Source organism: Penicillium longicatenatum (genome assembly GCF_028827895.1).
Source record: "Penicillium longicatenatum strain IBT 33135 chromosome Unknown contig_4_segment0_segment0, whole genome shotgun sequence".
Lineage (NCBI taxonomy): Eukaryota > Fungi > Ascomycota > Eurotiomycetes > Eurotiales > Aspergillaceae > Penicillium > Penicillium longicatenatum.
The window spans coordinates 3,754,101-3,771,864 of NW_026643122.1; the positions used below are offsets into that span (position 1 = coordinate 3,754,101).

General features: G+C 42.9%; 4 protein-coding genes across 4 annotated transcripts; 3 read left to right on the forward strand and 1 right to left on the reverse strand.

Annotated features, from left to right (window-relative positions):
• Positions 1-454: 454 nt before the first annotated feature.
• Positions 455-1,403, reverse strand: N7484_008205 (uncharacterized protein; the record flags this gene model as incomplete). The annotated part of the gene is made up of 2 exons (XM_057118592.1): positions 455-1,195; positions 1,233-1,403. 2 exons carry the CDS (start codon positions 1,401-1,403, stop codon positions 455-457), a joined length of 912 nt encoding a protein of 303 aa, XP_056971627.1.
• Positions 1,404-1,746: 343 nt separating this feature from the next.
• N7484_008206 (uncharacterized protein) lies at positions 1,747-2,597 on the forward strand (the record flags this gene model as incomplete). The annotated part of the gene is made up of 3 exons (XM_057118593.1): positions 1,747-1,886; positions 1,947-2,226; positions 2,286-2,597. 3 exons carry the CDS (start codon positions 1,747-1,749, stop codon positions 2,595-2,597), a joined length of 732 nt encoding a protein of 243 aa, XP_056971628.1.
• A 4,207-nt stretch (positions 2,598-6,804) lies between these two features.
• On the forward strand, positions 6,805-7,520 carry N7484_008207 (uncharacterized protein; the record flags this gene model as incomplete). Its single annotated transcript, XM_057118594.1, has 3 exons — positions 6,805-6,820; positions 6,895-7,133; positions 7,197-7,520. The coding sequence occupies 3 exons, from the start codon at positions 6,805-6,807 to the stop codon at positions 7,518-7,520; spliced, it is 579 nt and encodes a 192-aa protein (XP_056971629.1).
• A 2,449-nt stretch (positions 7,521-9,969) lies between these two features.
• N7484_008208 (alpha/beta hydrolase) lies at positions 9,970-10,823 on the forward strand (the record flags this gene model as incomplete). The annotated part of the gene is made up of 3 exons (XM_057118595.1): positions 9,970-10,006; positions 10,065-10,417; positions 10,479-10,823. The coding sequence occupies 3 exons, from the start codon at positions 9,970-9,972 to the stop codon at positions 10,821-10,823; spliced, it is 735 nt and encodes a 244-aa protein (XP_056971630.1).
• Positions 10,824-17,764: the final 6,941 nt, after the last annotated feature.

Below are 17,764 nucleotides of genomic sequence, written 5' to 3' on the forward strand. Positions count from 1 at the left end.
AACGGAGGTATGTCAAGGAGAGAGTCTGTTGTTGAAACGTCAGGGGATGTGGTTCCTTCGCCCTTAAACTTTCCTTCCTTCTTCCACTGATGGCTGGAAGCTACTCACATTAAAGACGAACATCCTGTACATTTATCTTGTTTAAAGTGACTATACGAAAGATAGGAACGAGTACAAAGCCGAGCTTACTACCCAGCCCATCGCATTATACAACTCAAATTTTCCAAAACATGCTCTCTCCCGCTTCGAGAACTTAGATCGAACCAGTGGGTGGAGGTGACATATAAGAAATTTCTAGGGGAGGCTGATTCGAAGTCTCGGATGTAATCATCACTGATTTGGAAATGGAGAAAGCAGACGTAATGCTGTGCAGCATGGATAATTATAATATTAGGTTGATCAGTCAGCTGTCTTCGATCCTGGGTGATATCCAGACGAGACATGAAGGATTTTATTACCTGCCTTCACCTAATTCGGTGAATGGATCGGCCAATCTTGATACTAGAGCCTCGCGCGTCATTTGTGCGAGACAATTGTCTGAAATAGTGGGTCTACCATTTTCCAGACACTGAAATTCTCTCTTAGCTTCAACAATAGCGACACGCTCTTTATCGACCGTGAAGATGTTTCCATTTGCTTTCCGTCGGTAAAGGCCTCCGTCGTCAATAGCGACTATCTTTCGTCTCAATACTGGTGTAATTGCAGTGAGCCTTCTTTTAGCATCGCGAAATTCAATAACCGTCTCAAGACCCCCAGTATCCTGAGGTGGAGCGTAGTACAAAATATGCCGAATGACACAAGAGGCAAGTCGCAGAGTCTCGTCTTCCGGCGATGACAAAAGTATATGAGTGGCTCTGTCAACCCAGTCAAGCGAAGAAGCGGTGTGGATGCTTTCGGCCTTGGGGCTGCTTGAGCCAACTTGAAGTACACTCGAGTCGACGTATCCTTCTTGTAACGTGTTTCGTCGGAGACGTTTGGCTCTTGAATCAGGTTCGTCGTCACTTTCATATACCGAAAAGTCCTCGGAGTTGTCCATGCGAAGATTCTTTCCAGCTTTGATCATTGCCATTGCAGCCCAGATTTGTGCAAGAGATAGGCTATAACCAGAATCACGAACGAGACCGTGCTCGCTTTGAGAGCTGTATGTCGAGTCAGGCCCCTTCAAGAATGCATGAATATCGGGGAAAGATCTCATCTAATGAGCATTTATATGGCGATAACAGAGGTAGAACGTCGTACTGAGTGTCCCGCCGTATCACCTGACAGGCGAACAAATGATCACGGCACCATGCACTCGCGGCAACGTTGGAAATTTCCGAGAAAAGCTTCCCTCCCTCGGTGATGAATCGATTTTTAAAATACGATATGGAGGTGACACTATCAAAATATGCGGGGTTGGCCATGTTGCCGATGCGCACAAGGTTAAGTAAATAAAACATGTTGCCCCGCTGAGATATTTACTAATAGTGGGGCGCGGTCAGGTGACATGATGTCGGCCAATTATTATTGCGCCTCCGCGGGCCTCCTTGCGGAGGCAACGGGCTCAGCAATGCAAGCAACCATTCCCCATCTTAGAGAACCCAGCTACAGTTCCCACAATACGTGGCTTGGAACGAAGCTATGCCAATTTCTGACAAATTGTATTCTTTATCCGAGCTTTTGGTGCACCCTTTAAGCTGGAGCGCGGGCTACCTAGACGCCTTCGGATGTTCATTCCAGGATGTTCCAACAGAGGACACTGCCAACATGGTGTCTCAAGTGCCTCGACTGAGAAATAGCATTACCGGGAATGAGACGACATATTATGTGAAGATGCTTGCCAATACCAGCGTGCCAACTGTGAAATTCAATATCCTCCGTCGGTTACTACCATTTGACCTGCACAGGTGAGTGAAACAATAGCTGTTGATTTCCTCTTCTGTTTAGCTAATAGCTCCTGATCATAGAGAAGGACCCGACTTTTTCTTCGGTGGCCAACCCGTTCATCAACCACACTACACTATCTTGTCTCACCGTACCCAGAAAGGCCGGATCAAAAAGGATGGCCCCTTCGTCGGCTACTTGGACTATCTGAATGTTACTGGTATCCGCGGTAGACTCGCAAAGAAGTTATCCCGAGTTACCCCACAGGAATGGACAGAAGACCCATATTTTGTTTGTGTCTTATTATCTATCGCCCAGTTTAAGAAACGCCTTTTAAAAGATTCATCAACACCATCATTTTCGGTATGTATTTCAAATTGTTTCCCAAAAACTACTTGTAAAAATCGGCTCATAAATTCTAGGCACGCCTTGTCGTAGTAAATAGGGACGATCTTAAATTTGTTCACATTTACGAGGCTCAATTCACGTGCAAGTTTCTCGAAATGCTTGACAAGCGGACGATTGCCACAAGCTGTACCGACGGTCCAACCATCTACCGAAAAGAGATCCCCTTCCAGCCTTTCGATACCTTTCCTGGACGGATTCAAGCTGAGACACATGCTTCAACTTCTTTTTCCGTGAATTCAGCAGTCTCAAACAGAGCTAAGCAATCTGTTAAGCGAGCGCCACAACACGAATATAGCGAGGGACGCAATGTGAGACGAAAGCCATAAAACCCATAGGAACTCAGTGAAATTTGTCATTCCATGATGGTCGTGACGGTCCTGTAGCAACGCTTCAGGACCGCTTGGTGCATAGCCTCGGCTGCAGTGATTGTTCATGGGAGCTTGACCCTTTTCCTTCCAGTGCACCTGGGGCCCTGTGCCCAACCTGGACGGCCGCACCACAATTTTGGAACATACCAGGTCTCTTTTGAGTACACATCGCTGAGTTATGGAGTACACAATGGGGTAGTTCGGTAAAGAGGTCTTTCGAGCTAATACTCGTCAGATTTCAAGGTACCCGGAGGGCCATACTACTATATCAAAAAAACTCACATATAGTGAAACTCAATCGGTTTCATTCATCCATAATAGGATGCACACCAAAAGCCGAAAATTTTCGCTTATCATCGTGGTCTTCAATCCGTTGATGAAGGGCGATTTGGATAGACTCAAGATCAACAACTATCTTGGGCTTTCCACCTACCCAATGTTATGGATCTATTACAAATATCTGTTCTGGTGATCTATATGTCGTCATCAGCAATAATAGGTATTGTCTCTCGGAAACTTGAATCAGCTGATAGAAGTAGCCGCCAATACTTAGGCCTTTCTGTAGTAACTTATTCTCGCGAGTTTCACACCTTCTCTTTAGTGTTTACGAGATGATGCATCGGATTGTTCGACAGGGGCTTATCGCTCGCCTTACATAAAATTAGTCGTGATGTTTATATAATCACACCCAAGATAACGTAATTCACCCCCGAGCCGGCCATCCCGGTCGGCCCGGCCACCTCATCAACTTCAATTAATTCAAATCAGCATAATTCACCCAAAATAACGTAATATTGAATTTCTAAGCTATTTAATCAATTTTGGACATTTCGTTCTTTTATGACCATGAATACCGCATTTAGAGCATTTATATGGCGCCCTAGATCGTCGTTCTTGTGCTTCTGGTTGACCGGTTGGCTGGTCGGATGAAGCTTCAATTTGACCATTTCCATCATTTTGAGCTATTTCTCGAAGCTTAGCGACAGATAGGCCCTCTGGAGCTGATACCCGGAGCTTAGAACGTGCTTTTTTTGACTCTTTTTTCTCTGCTCTAGCGCGTAGAAGCTTGATATCTCGAGTTAGAAGAGCGTGATTATGCATATGGATTTGACATGATTTAAGCACCCGATCTATATGAGAAAGTAGCGGGCTTGGTGGGCTCTTAGAGCGTGCTTTTAAGAGCTTTTTGATCGAAATTTCATGCTTCTGGAGCTGCTTATGATTCGAAGGTGTCTGATATATGCTGCTTTGGCTACTTTGGCTACCTCGAGATGGTGGTGGTGTAGGCGTCCGGAGCTGAATATTGAGCTTTGAAATAACCCGATTTGGATTATATGGAACTAAACCGGTTGCCGAGAAGCTATTTTTGATCGTTTCTGCTTTATAAGCTTTGATTCGAGCGTCTGGAAAGGCGTCTAAAAAGTCTAACTTGTCGATATGGTTCTGACCTGACCGCATCACGTTCTCGACGCACTTTCTATACGCACGCTTTAAGACGGCAAAACAACCTATATCTAGAGGTTGTAAAAGATGTGATGAGTGCGGTGGCATGCAGATCGGAATAATATGATTTTTAGAGCAAATTTCGTCGAATTTTGGAGTTAGATGGCTTCTATGACCATCTAGAACCAAGAGTCGATATATCCCCTTTAACCTCGAGGAAGTCGATGGGATAAAGACCTTTTTAAGCTAGTAAAGTCCGATCTCGTCCGAGGTCTATCCATTTAGACTAACCTGGAATTGCTAGTCGCCTGGAAGCTTTAACTCTTGAGCCTAGCCTTTCGTGAATAATTTTGCCTTAAAGATAACCATCGGAGGAAGGCTATATCTAGACGCGCCCGTATACTTAATCGCGGTAACCCATTCACGATTTCCAGGCTGTAAAAGAGAGCGACGACCATAATATTCTGCTCTTGTAACGACTTTTGCGGTCGCTGTCAAGCCTATCGCGAACCCCGTCTCATCAAAGTTATAGATATCATCTTTATGGATCCCATACTTTAAAGTCGTCTTTTAAACTAGGTTAAACCATTCTATAATGATTTTTGGGTCCTCGCACTTTGCCCGCTTATAATTATAGCGTCTTGAGAACCTTGTATCGAGTTCTGGGTGTCGTTTAACGTATTTCGTAACCCAATTTTTGCCGACGGTTTGAATCGGGGTCGTTCCGCGTGTCGCGAGCAAGAGATTAGCCATTTCTTGGACCATAGAAGGACGTGGTGCTGCTCCACGTATATCTATAGAGATTACCCATTCTTTAAGCGAATTCTCTTCGATTTTAGTTAATTTAAAGGTAGTTGCGCGTAACTCGACGCGATTTTAACGTCCGTTAAGCCGGTCTTGGAGCGTTGTTCTAGGGATATCGTATATGCGTGCTGCTTCACGGGTTGACAATTTTGCCTGCTTTTCTATTGCCTGGATAGCAAGCAAGATACGACCTTCTTGAAGCGTCAATTTCTGACGATTTTGAGAGCGAATTGGTGGCATGGTGGTTGGTTGAAGGAATATAGTCTAATTAATTGACGCGTTTTGGTTGGGGTGGCCGGGCCGACCGGGATGGCCGGCTCGGGGGTGAATTACGTTAACTAATCCTTCGAATTACCTATCAATGACCGCAAGTGACACGAACAATAATATTCTATTAAGGAGCAAACTATTTGGCTAAGCACAGTTGGAGTTTGAAAAACCGTCTTCCTGTTCGAAGGGAAATGAGTTGTTGATTTTGCGAAACGGGCATTTGGTCCGAATGGTCTAATTTCCCTACAGGTCTTGGCTTTCGGAAACATCTCCCACGAGGATCGATACCAAAGTCGACAGTTCCTAGCTTGCCGAAGATATCGCGATGAAGGTCAAGGGTCTCAAAAGAGTAAAGATTGGTTATGCAGTAGTGTGGGAGGAATAAATATCTACCTGGTCACAGTCGTAAGACTGTTGCTTCTGGGTGACACTATTTAAACATTCTTTTCGCTGGCCCATAGGAGAATTTTGATGGATCCCCTTCAAGAGTAACCCAACCAAATATGGAAGTTATGGATAGCTATAAACTCTCTTAACTTCTAGGCCAGGCTTGATTGTTATCAGACTTTGTTTGCATTCGTTGATTTATATCTTTGCTATCCATCAGTGTGAATAGTTGTAAGTTCTCTTCTTTCACAATTGGAACGATTGTTGTAAGGGGAATAATATCAACGGAGCAACTTTAGGTGTCGGAAGGCTTGAAAAAAGAGGTCTCTTCGCCCTAGCGAAACTTCGAGGATCTAAAGATTCCATGAACTTTGAGAGCTGTTCACGAAAGTCTAGATAACTGCACTTCCTGCCGGTACGTGCACGGTAAGGACTTCGTGCAGAGACTCGCGTCATTAATATACGTGCGGCAGCGTCCATGGACGAATTTACTAACATCATCTTCGGCAGCAGCAGGGTTTTCGGCATGTAACTTACGAATTAAGATCAAGACAAAGACAGAGCATGAAATGGAAGGAAGTCAGGATGGCCAGCGTGAATGAAGCCAGATTGCCAGACCTTCCGCCCTATCGAGAACTGTCCTATAACATTCTGTAGAGATTCAGAGTATTCTACATTGACCATCAAATATGATACAGCACCAGATACGATAGCAAAAGTAGGGTCTCGGATTGTTCTTGAAATTCTGTAACCAAATATAAGTAGCGTGCTTTCGATTACAGTCCGAGAAACTAAGCGTGCGTGTCCATGGGAAATCTGTACTCGAAATCTACTGTCATAAAAGAGGCAAATTATCCATCCTGCTCGCTCATAGATAATGAGATAGATCGTGCCATGTTATAGTGGGTTCGGTGCGTTTTACTAAGCTACGTCACCATTGCACTGGTTCTTGCATGTTGCAAAGCAGACAGGTCGCTATTCCAAGCGCGCGCTACTCGCAAATTGCTCTAATACTTGCTGAGTTCTGATCATGAGTTCAATGAAAGGCAGAAACAAAATTTTCATCAAAGGGCCTTTCGGCAGCCCAGATAATTAGTTCAAACATCTAACGACGCTTATGTGAAACCCAATGAACAGGGTTCACGCATTCATATAAAGCTCAATTTCCATGCAAAGATATTGTTTCACCGCTTGATTCAGAAAAAAAAGCGGCTAAAATGACTCTCACAAGCAATGAGAGGCGCGCCTTACGAAGGCGACAATGCCGGGAAGCCATGGTAGCTCACATCCGGAAAGCACCCCTCATTCACCCCGAGAACCCAACTTTGCGACTAATTTTTGATATTTACAGATCAAAGATTGGGCCTAGTGATTCCTCCAGGGCGGGTGCGCTTACAGCCGTCTCCGGAGGACGGCTACGCGTGGTCTGCGTCCAACTCCAAGGAACATCTTCTGAAGACGAACCTGGGCCGTGGCACGGTAGGCCTCTACCAAGACATAATAGATGAGCTCGGCAAATCTATTGAAGCTGTGACCCCACCATCCCTACAGCTATCGGTAGTCGGCAACGGTAAAGCCTCGAGTATAGAAGTGAGTACAATACTACGCTATTGGCACAACGAAGCGGCGTTGGTCTAACTCGGGGATTCCAAGGGCCCCAAACATGTCGTGGAATCTTTCACGGAAACTATACAGCGATTGGAGTGCAATAACCAGATTGTTTCCTTAGAGCTTGAGCGCGCCAGCACCCGCGCCGAGGATTTGCTGAGCAAAAACCAAGAGCTGGAGGCCATGGTTTGCCGTCTCCAAGAGGAGCTTGGATGCTCTCATACCTCAATTGAACAGATGAGTGGGGAAATAAAGCGGTTGAGGGATGCAATCTCCCAAACTATGAATCTGTTCCGCAATTGTCAGCCAAGGGATGGGGAATCCGTTACACAGCTGGTGGAAGAAGCTCAATGCATGGAAATCTTGTAAGATACACCTATATATGGCTATCTTCGCACTTTGTAGCTTTATCGCATATTGAGCATAGCATATATCATTCGTGAAAGAGCTGAGACCGCTTCAAGCTCATTTGTATTTGGACTTCCGCCTGCCTCGTTTGTTAATTGCCTATTGCACCGTTGGGTGTGACATAACTTCCCTTGCCGGCACTTCAGGGTCATACGCCAAAAGCAGTTCTCGCTAAGCACTTCTTCTTGCCCATAAGTTCCAATCTCCTATTGGTATAAAATATACCTAATATTGAACATACTGCAAGGTTGCCTCGTACAGAGCAACCATGCATGTGGGATTCACCTCCGGCTATTTGAAATCCACCTCGCCTATGTCAACCGTGATTCGGGAGCCTCGACTCCAGCCTCGATGCATTGCACTAAACAACGGAAGCCAATGTGAGAACGAAATATCTTTCTGGCTTCGCTCCTTAGCAAGCACGGAGTTACAGCTTCTGCAAACCTCCTCCTCACAAATTATTCGCAAGAATATCATACAACTTTTGCTGTGCCGAAAGTGTATGGCAAGATCCCAGAGCCGAAACCGTACTACAGGAGGCTTTATCCAATCTTTTTCAATGTCAAATACCGAAAGCTGTCACAATTGAAGATTCGAGGTTTGGCAGAATCATGAGCAGTATATTGGATCATGGGGCCTAACGCTATCCTAGTACCCATACCCGATATCCGGACTCATTTTCTTGCGTTGACTACATTTTGAAGGCTCAGCAGTGAGGTGTATTATTTGACTATCAACTTCTTAATCAACCAAAACTGCTTGCTTCCTATTGTCTATTGCCAGATCGACCATGTATCTTATCCCAGCTCTCTTTATAGTATATTATGTCTATTTACCCAAAGCACTGTAGCTGACAAAGCTTTCGGAATATATGTTCAATCATACTCAAGACCTTGTCGATAGCTTTCCTCCCTTTCTGTGCGTTCCCCTTCATGGACCGTAAGCAAGTTAAAAACACGCTTATAAATAATTTCACGGTCAAACTAACCTGACCATATGGACTAGAGTTAACATAAGGCGACTTGAGAACATATTCTTCCGGGGAAGGTGCTCCAGATCTTATGATGCGTTCTCCCTTGCTCGTTTCGTCTTCCATGGCGGATGGAAGGAGCGTTCTGAGCGCATCATGGTGCTGTCTTTGCGGCGAGCACACCGTCGAATGGTTTGTTAACGCTAGCTGTAGCTCTCGAGACAGCAATTGGACGCTTTGTATCCCAAGTGTCATCTTGCAGACCATTTGACCCCAGTGGAATGATAGGAAAGAGGGTTTCAACTGGTAGTGCGGAAAGGTTTATATGTGGGAGCCACAAAGTCGATCGCAAACATCATATTTCCTAAAGTATCCATCATATGAAGTTACGTCTACAAAGTCCGGTGCTTTTGGCTTGATTCCATGTATACAGTAAAGGGGAACAGGAATCTGGATTGTCTATTTTCTAGTCTAAAATGCTTGCATTGCTTAATGCAAAAAGCATAGTAGTTTACCGTCCTGGATACAGCCTGTCACGGTGTTGATTGTCCGAGCCGGGTCAAAAACACTCCACCGCTTACATGGTAACCTTCAAGTTGATATTTGTCAGCACTAGGGTCATGATATAGTTTGTTTGGCGCTTTCGTCTCACCTGTTGAGTATTGCAACAATTTAACATTCCCTACAACACTCATATTTTACCAAGAGTCCGTATAGGAGATGGCGAAATCATTTTCTATAACACCATCTTTCTAATCATTGCCATCCCCTGGCAAAGGTATGTTACGCTCCCAGTATTGGGCACTTGAGACCTGCAATAAGCAGAATACCGTCATCAAATGACCTTTCTGAGTTTAAGATGATGAAGTGAAGTAATAATATGGGAGCACGGTGTTCATTTCCAAACAGAGTAGTTGAGTTGCCATCAACCATACGACGATCTTCATTATTCATGTAAGGATGACAGCTTTCAAGTCTATTCCAGTGTTTTTGCTATAGTATGATGAGGGCGTAAAATGGAGCTAATTGGAGACATCTGTTCAGGAAAATAAGGAATTGCATGGAATCTGTGTGGTTGAGAGTTTAATTCAATGAAAGTTGCTTCTTACATCCTCGCATTCTTATTCAATTCAATATAACTCATTTATATAATCAAGCAATCAATGTACAACTTTATGGTATTAACACTCAGATAGTCGGAAAATACAGGAGTGCACTGGAGCGGTCAAATTTTCATGCAGAATGGGATGGAGATACAACTTCATCCTGAAAGGAGCCTATCTAGTATATTTCTTCCTTTTTCCCGTTAAAGCCCTCACACCCCATTGTTGTATTCTTTCCATGCATAGACGACGGATTAACGACCGCATCTAGAAACACTATTCTCATTCGTTACTATTCGGCTCTCCCGAAAAATCTTGCTTTCCTCTTGCGCGCAGTATGCCCGTTAAAGTTCTTAGAGTACTCATGCTACATGGTACGTCTCTCCGCTATCTTACAATCCATCCCCAATGCGATTCTAATTTAAGAGAAAGGACATGGGCAATCTGGAGATGACTTTGAAGCAAAGACCAGATATGTGAGAGAGATATTCGGTGGCCTGTCAAAGGACTTGAAATTCGAGTTCAAGTACCTGTCTGGACTACTACCAGCCTATCCTGATAATTATGGCGATGAAAATTTTCTGTTCCAGAGGGCCTGGGGCTATGGAGAGCCTGATCACGGCCGAATCAATGGCCTTGAGAAATCTCTCGAACACATACTCAGTACTCTAGACCAGGACGATTCTTTTTGCGGAATTATTGGGTTTTCTTCTGGTGCTGCTATGGCTGCGATCATCACATCGCTACTAGAGAAGAGAAGGGAGACATGTAACATACCTTGGAAGGTAGTCGAACTCCCCCGCTCTGTTACCTGACTATAGGTTGAGAACTGAAACCGACATATAGACACGTCACCCACCATTGCACTTCGCGATATGTCTTAGTGGATTCATGCTCGGCAAAAATTGTTATCAAGCATTCTACGACCCTAAGATCGAGACTCCAATCTTTCACACCATCGGAGAACTAGACGCAACCATTTCCACTGCACAGACCATCGAACTCTCGCGGCAATGTACGTCACCATGGTTCTTTGAGTTCAATGGTGGACATTATGTGCCTCAGATCAAGGAATTCATAAACCTCAGGAAATCTCTTTCGGGATTCCTTGAAGAAGTGCTTGGTCTTCCCAAGAAGCTTGACACATCTTGGATTGACATACCGTTTGACGAGGCGTGTTATGGTCACTGACCTAGGCAAATCAAAGCTTACACCGGTGGTATTAGACCTGACACGAAGACGACTGTGTGGTCTTAAGAAACATGAAATAGAGTCAAGAGACGCTTATCTGGCGATAGCAATAGCCCCAAATGCCTTGTTGTAATCTGCGATAAGTTTATCTGAATATTCTAAAGATGTAAAATGCATCTCAACATTAGTATAACGTACCGATGATAAGGTAGCGCTGATTAAAAGGAAAACTAGAATGCAGTTTGGATTTACTTGACTACATAACACGAAAGTCAGGTTATGATAGTGAGTCAAGAAGAGAGCCCTCCGTGTATAAACCGTATCCGAAGCCACACCAGATCCTATCTGGCTAGATATAGTTTCTATTAGACCCAGCCAAATTATTGAAAGCCTAGCCTCAGGTAGAACAGGCAATTGTTGTGGCTCTAGCAACATTTGAAATTGGCTTGCACGTTTTAAAAAGAGAAACTACCTCAGGCTCCACCGCGAAGACGATAGTGAATCTGACTACGCCCGTTTACGCTAGACCATGAATCTATCATTGTCACGAAAGCCGCAATCATTGAAAAATGTGTCCAACCTGCTGTCTCAAATTTCACGACCGAGTTCATGCAATTCCAGCCCCTTATATCACTTTCAATGCTTCCACTGGATACCCATACACAGAATGTCTCTAAACTTCCTTTCTGGTTTCTATGCTTTGTATCACATTCGGACTTGTCAGAATAAACTAATTGATATAATTCAGTTTCAATAATCTTTGCAGGTACCGGGCCGGTCGAAATTGTTCCACCCTTCGGTTTTTGTTTATTGCTCGTTAGACTCCGCTGTATGCTTACGTGTTTGATAGACTTTTATTCTTTTCACTAGCTAGACTAGAAATTCGTCTCACTAATTTAGAGTAATATATATAAAAGAACCCCTTTTTAATGTTAACGCTAAACGATTTATGTTAGGCTTGTAAGTTTATTCATCTATATGCTATTTATTTATACTGTATAAAGCCGTATAGTGTAAGGGTATTTCTCTATTTTATCGCAGCGCCGGGGCAATAACACGGATTTTGAGTATCAAGGGCGGAAATATATTTCGCTAGTAAGTATCCCATGCTCACGATTGGACCTAAAATTGATTGATTGAAGTGGTGAATTAAGAGTGATTACATAAAGGGTGACTAAGAATGATTAAATGAAGACTGAATTCAGAGTGGTTAAACAAAGGGTGATTAACAGTGGTTAAATGAAGTGGTGAATTAAATAAGTTCCATCAGTTATTTATCTTTTTCATAAGAAACTAATCAAGGCATCCTATTATTTAATGACTGCCAGTCACCGAATCTTCTCTCTTAAGGTAACACTCTCATTTCCTTTCTTTATTCACGTGCACTCATAAAATTATTACCAATATACTAGATCAGGACCTCCTCTATCAACACAAAGTAAGTCATCATACCTCGTTCACTTATTCTTAGATTACTTCTGGCTAACACCCTTCTCAGAAAGATGTATTCCCAAAAAGGAGAGCTGCGACATAAGGACCGTCGAATGAAGGCTTTATTTGGTATCAATGGCATTGTTTACTGTTTCAGTTGTACCATATTACAGGCAGCTCCGTCCTTCCATGGCTCAGATGTCTCTCTTGCCTATACTGCCACCGCTGAATTAATAGGCGGCAAGAAATACTTTGAAGGGGTAGTGGGTCCAAACAGTTTTCGAATCTTGATTCAAAATGGGGTCATCATCTCGGGACAACTCGATAGTCCTACAGATAGTGCGACTCAAATCTCTGGCAACTGTTCATGGGTTCAGATCTAAGCTATGTACCCATGACATGTTTCACAGGGGACGAAATAAGCAAGTTGAGGATTCTGTATGAAGTGCGAATATGAATTTTTCTCGCGGTAGGGTTACTCGTCTCAACCATATCATGTGCCTGAAATATATAGCCAAAGGGAAGAATGAGGTGTATATCTATAAACTTTTTAAGGAGTAGCAATAATCATTCTATATTCTCTTGGTCGAGTATTGTTCTTCCTATTAGTCAATGGATGCCTTCTAGCTCAATTTCCAAATGCAAGTCAAGCTATGGAAACGAACATATCCCAGTGTGGATAGCTTAGAAGAATACACTTCAGTGGAATAAGTAATAATTTTATGGGATTATAGTAATAGATTTGATCGCGCTTGTTTTAATAACTGAAGTTATAAATTCAATTTATTTGAATTGAAGTAGTATTCTAGGAACAGAATTAATAGATTTTTAACTAGGGTAAGAAGGGTGTGACGTTAAGGACCACTTGATTAATTTTCATCAACGTTTCCAGAAGAGTGGGCAAAAAATTGGGCAAAAGCTTTCCGGGATAAAATAACATCCCGAGGTCTATCTGCCATCCCTCAGACTCCCATTACATAATTCCATGAAAAAATTCCCGAAATCGACCAGCGTTTATTCGCAGTTTAATAAACTCACCAAATTATCTTACATTTTGTATGTACCTCCAGAAGAAAAAGTGATTAGCTGTGTCTAACCGAGAAAAGACCCACATATACCTATATCAACACAAAAGATCCCCTTTTCAAAAAGGCTGTAACTTCAACCACCAGCAATCAATTGTCTCCGAATTTGGCGAATAAGATTTTTGATCGGCCATACACCGATATTCTCCAACCTCCAAAATCTTCCTTTCGATTTCCGATTTTGATTTCTTCACCTTGTCCGGTGAAGATGAGCCAAATCACATGTAAATCAAGTCATGCGAAAAATCCTCCATTCTCACAACCGCGGGATATTTTGCAAAGTATTCCAAGTTCATACCCTCAGCAAATCTGGAGAACTAGGATGGTTCACAACACTAAGAGATCTGGCATGGCTGGTTCATATTCTTTGACTGAAAAGCCCAGGTCCCTTCTATCTACGTTCAATAAGCCATGGTCAGTCGAAGAGGACAGGATCATTTTGGAGCTACGAGGAAAAGGACGTGCATGGACCGCTATTAGTAACGAGCTGCCTGGTAGAACTTTCTTTGCCTGTCGTCTTCGCTTTCGAGACTATTTAAATTGGCCATATAAGTGGACTGAAGATAGAAAACAAGCTTTATTCCAATTTTACGAAAGGTATGTAGTCAAGGAATACTCAAGATCATCACAGTACTTATTCGCGAGATGCTACAGGTCAAAGCCTGCGGTTTGGCCAAAGGTGGGCAATCAGCTGAATGAGGTGGAGGGGATACCAAGGGGAGTCCACTGGAGGATGAGAGGTCATGAGAAGGTGCATCGCAGTGCTATCTTAGTCTTCCCAAATGGGCGATTCTCCCATGCTAACACCCTTCCTGAATTGCGGATGGGGGAAAGGGAAGTGATTCAACTACCCTCGTTCAGAGATTTATTTGCAAATGTACCAAGTATCAGATGAGAAAGCCCTTGTCTCCTAGCCGACGGCCAAGTGGGAGCGTCGTCTGACATGTTTACTGACATGTTTAAGAAGGGAACTCCAAGAACTAGAAAATCAAGATTCAAGAATCATGTCAGTACATTGGATCATGAATCTAGCTAGCTTATAAAGCCTTAGTGAGGACACGCATAAAGTGCGTGCAGAAAGATAGAATAGATAATGAAGAGGGGAACGCTCGTTGGCAGCACACTCGAAGATGTGCGGGTCGATTCAGCAGCACAACAACAACCACAAGCAAGCGCAGGCTTGTACAGTACGAGAAGTTCCTGGGCAATTTTCTTAGCGTGACATTCAATATTATCTTTGAGTTTCTAGATATATCCAGGCCCCTACATGCAAGTGTAATTCAAGACAGGCGTCATGATATAGGTCAGAAAACCTCATCTGGTCTGACCGGTAATATCAAGTAACAGAGGTTCTCCGCTACAATAGGTAGATACATGTACTCGAACGGGTACCTATTGTTCAATCATCCACAGTGTCAGTAAGAGAATTACACTAAATATGCCTTACTAAGTAAGGTGTGCACCTTTTTGGTAAAGAGGCAGAATCATGTGATTTTTGAGTGCGACACACAGCCATGATCACATGTTCCGGTGGCAATTATCGGAATATTGTGTCGGCACATATTGATGATGTAAGCTAGCTAGATTAGTAAGTGAGCACATATTGTGCACGCACAGAGATAGGAGAACGAGCAGAGAGACACGTATTGACTCGAACCCCCATTGGCTGCTTACTTAAACGCCTGGATTACGTGTAAATTACGGACAAATTGGATTAGTCATGTGATATAACTTAACGTAACTAACCGGTAAGCGAGCTGCGCATGTAAGCCAGCTGCGCAGCTGGAACACCATAGTAAATGCGATAAATTACAACTTCATATCTCATCACCCACGAGCCCTTTTTTATTTGATTATGTATAGACTGTCTTCAATAAGACTACTCAACATAATGTATTGATTTCAAGGACATTCAAAAGCTCCATTATCATGATTTCCAAAAATTACGTTAATTACAATCCTCAATCTATACATCTTTGGTATTTACCACCTAGGTAAGGTAAGATAGTTCCTAAATACCGTTAATTAGCTTAACATGGCATGAAAATCATTGTATCTCAAGGAAAAGTTATTTCATATATTCGTTGTCGAGATACTGAGTTGTAATTTTTCGCATTTACTATGGTGTTCCAGCTGCGCAGCTGGCTTACATGCGCAGCTCGCTTACCGGTTACGTTAGTTAATTAACGTAATCGGTAAGCGAGCTGCGTAGCTGATACACCATAGCAAAGGCGATAAATTATAACTCAATATTCCAACAACGAATCTATCAAAGAACACTTCCTTGAAGTCTAGTGCTTTCCACGCTATTTATAGCAACTTCAAGGTGTTTGAGAGTTATGATACCTTGCCTAGGTTGTTATTACCAGATTGAGGGTTGTATTTACGTAACTTTTGAAATCTAGATATATTATGTTTTCAATTTTCTTGAAATTGATAAATAGTGTTAAGAGCTTTTGTAAAGGACTACCTACAAGTAATCAAATAGAATGTACTCGTGGTTGTTGGGATATTGAGTTATAAGTTATCGCCTTTATTATGGTGTACCAGCTGCGCAGCTGGCTTACCGATTACGTTAGATGACTCAGCTAAATTTAGCCAGCAAGAAACACAAATTGTGTGCTGTGTTGAATAGAGATTATCGGATTGTAGCCAACCTGCGAGACCACCCCATTGATCGGTTCCCTTCTGATCTGATTACCGGTACTGACAGCAGTTTCTAGTCACATGATCCGCGCCTTCGTTCATTTTCTTGGTCACAGATAATTGTAGCATGAGATTACTTTGGGAGAGTCGCCTAGATAAGACGTTATGAATTGCTGATTTTAGAATTTCATTCTCATGATATTATGTATTTAGTGGCTATGTTTAGTGATTCTTGCAATAAAATACATTATACAACAGTGATTTGATTTGATTAATCAGAGTGGACTGACTAATTTGAGTGTTTCTGGATAACCATCACTTTCTTACTTATTCATTTGTAAATCAATTCGATCGTATGAAAACATTTATGTATGAGACAGGATCTAGTCTGTCAGCTATGCCTGTCCATCAGCACCATTTGTTCTAAGCTCTGTTGAGCGTTATCATCCGTTCTATTTCGCGAGCTTGTGAAGATGATCTGCATAGTAAATAAAACTAAAGATCTTCCTTAGAGCACCGAGGTTCCCCCTCTTCAGGTCTTTCATAAAGGGGTATAGAAATGGAAGAGACGGCTCCGTATGAAGCTTCAACCTATATAGACGGTAATTCCCTGAGGTGTCAACAATCTCAGCGAGAGCTGTGTCAATCTCAACGCCTGCTGTCGACATTCCAGCAAGGACAGCAGAGAGGCAAAAGAAATTCCGAAGGTGATGAAGTTGCTGTCCGAATTAGGCAGAGCAAAACTGCAGTGAGAGAATATGTACAGTACCTTAGCCAGCTCCAACAATTTGCTATCGAACTCCCGGGAAGCTGCAACGTCTTCCGCATCATAATATAGTTGGTCCCATTGTGAAGCCAAGTGCCGCAGGTGATGATCATTCTCGTGTACACTTTGGAGGCTAATTTTTCGAAATTCATCGAATAGATCCTGACTTAAACACCAAGCCATGCTGGCGGCACTTTTCTCACTGAAAGCCATCAAAAAGTCTGTATTTGTTTGGAACTCGCGGCCTTGCGCTATATCGAAACTTGTTTGATACCGCTTGTATCGGCTTTTGAGAACAGCCAATCGCCGCAATATATTTCTGTCAGGCTCGGAAAGCATAGATTTCAGGGGGAAGGTAATGAGAGATACATCCAAGTTGAATATCCCGTAAGTTTGATCTTTCTTCAAGGATTCGAGAGCATGTGTGATTGTATAGAATAGAAAACGGTCATTCGATTCAACGTTCTGTCAATTTGTCAACACGCCACGATCAACCCCGCGGAAATCTTTCAAATATGTAGCGGACCTTTGCCACGGCTTGATATTTCTCTATTTCCCCTGGGTTGAGACGCAGAAAGGAGAACAGGGAGAAGCCAAGCCTATGGTGATAATATTCAAAAAGCCTAATTGCTACCGAGGACATCCCCATAACGTGTTCGACCCAATGCTCGAAGTGGAGAGCTTTGAATAAACACCAGCTGTTGTGAAGAAGTCCCATCGTCACATTACCTGCATTATCATCTCTTGAGAATACTTTCCAGGCCGTTGCTTTACCATCATCACAGTATGCATACTGGGCCTCAGAAAGAGCGGCTGGTTTCAAAGCGAGTCCGATGTCTTTGATGTTCATAGTTCGGTCATCTTGACAATTGCCTTCTTCCATTGACCACGGAAAGTGGAAAGTAGAGCTCATCGGATCAGGCGACATATAATGTTTTTCTCCCATCCCGAAAGTATGGGTTTATGATTTCAGCTAAATTTAGCATAAGGTTTAACATCTTGTTCATGGGAAA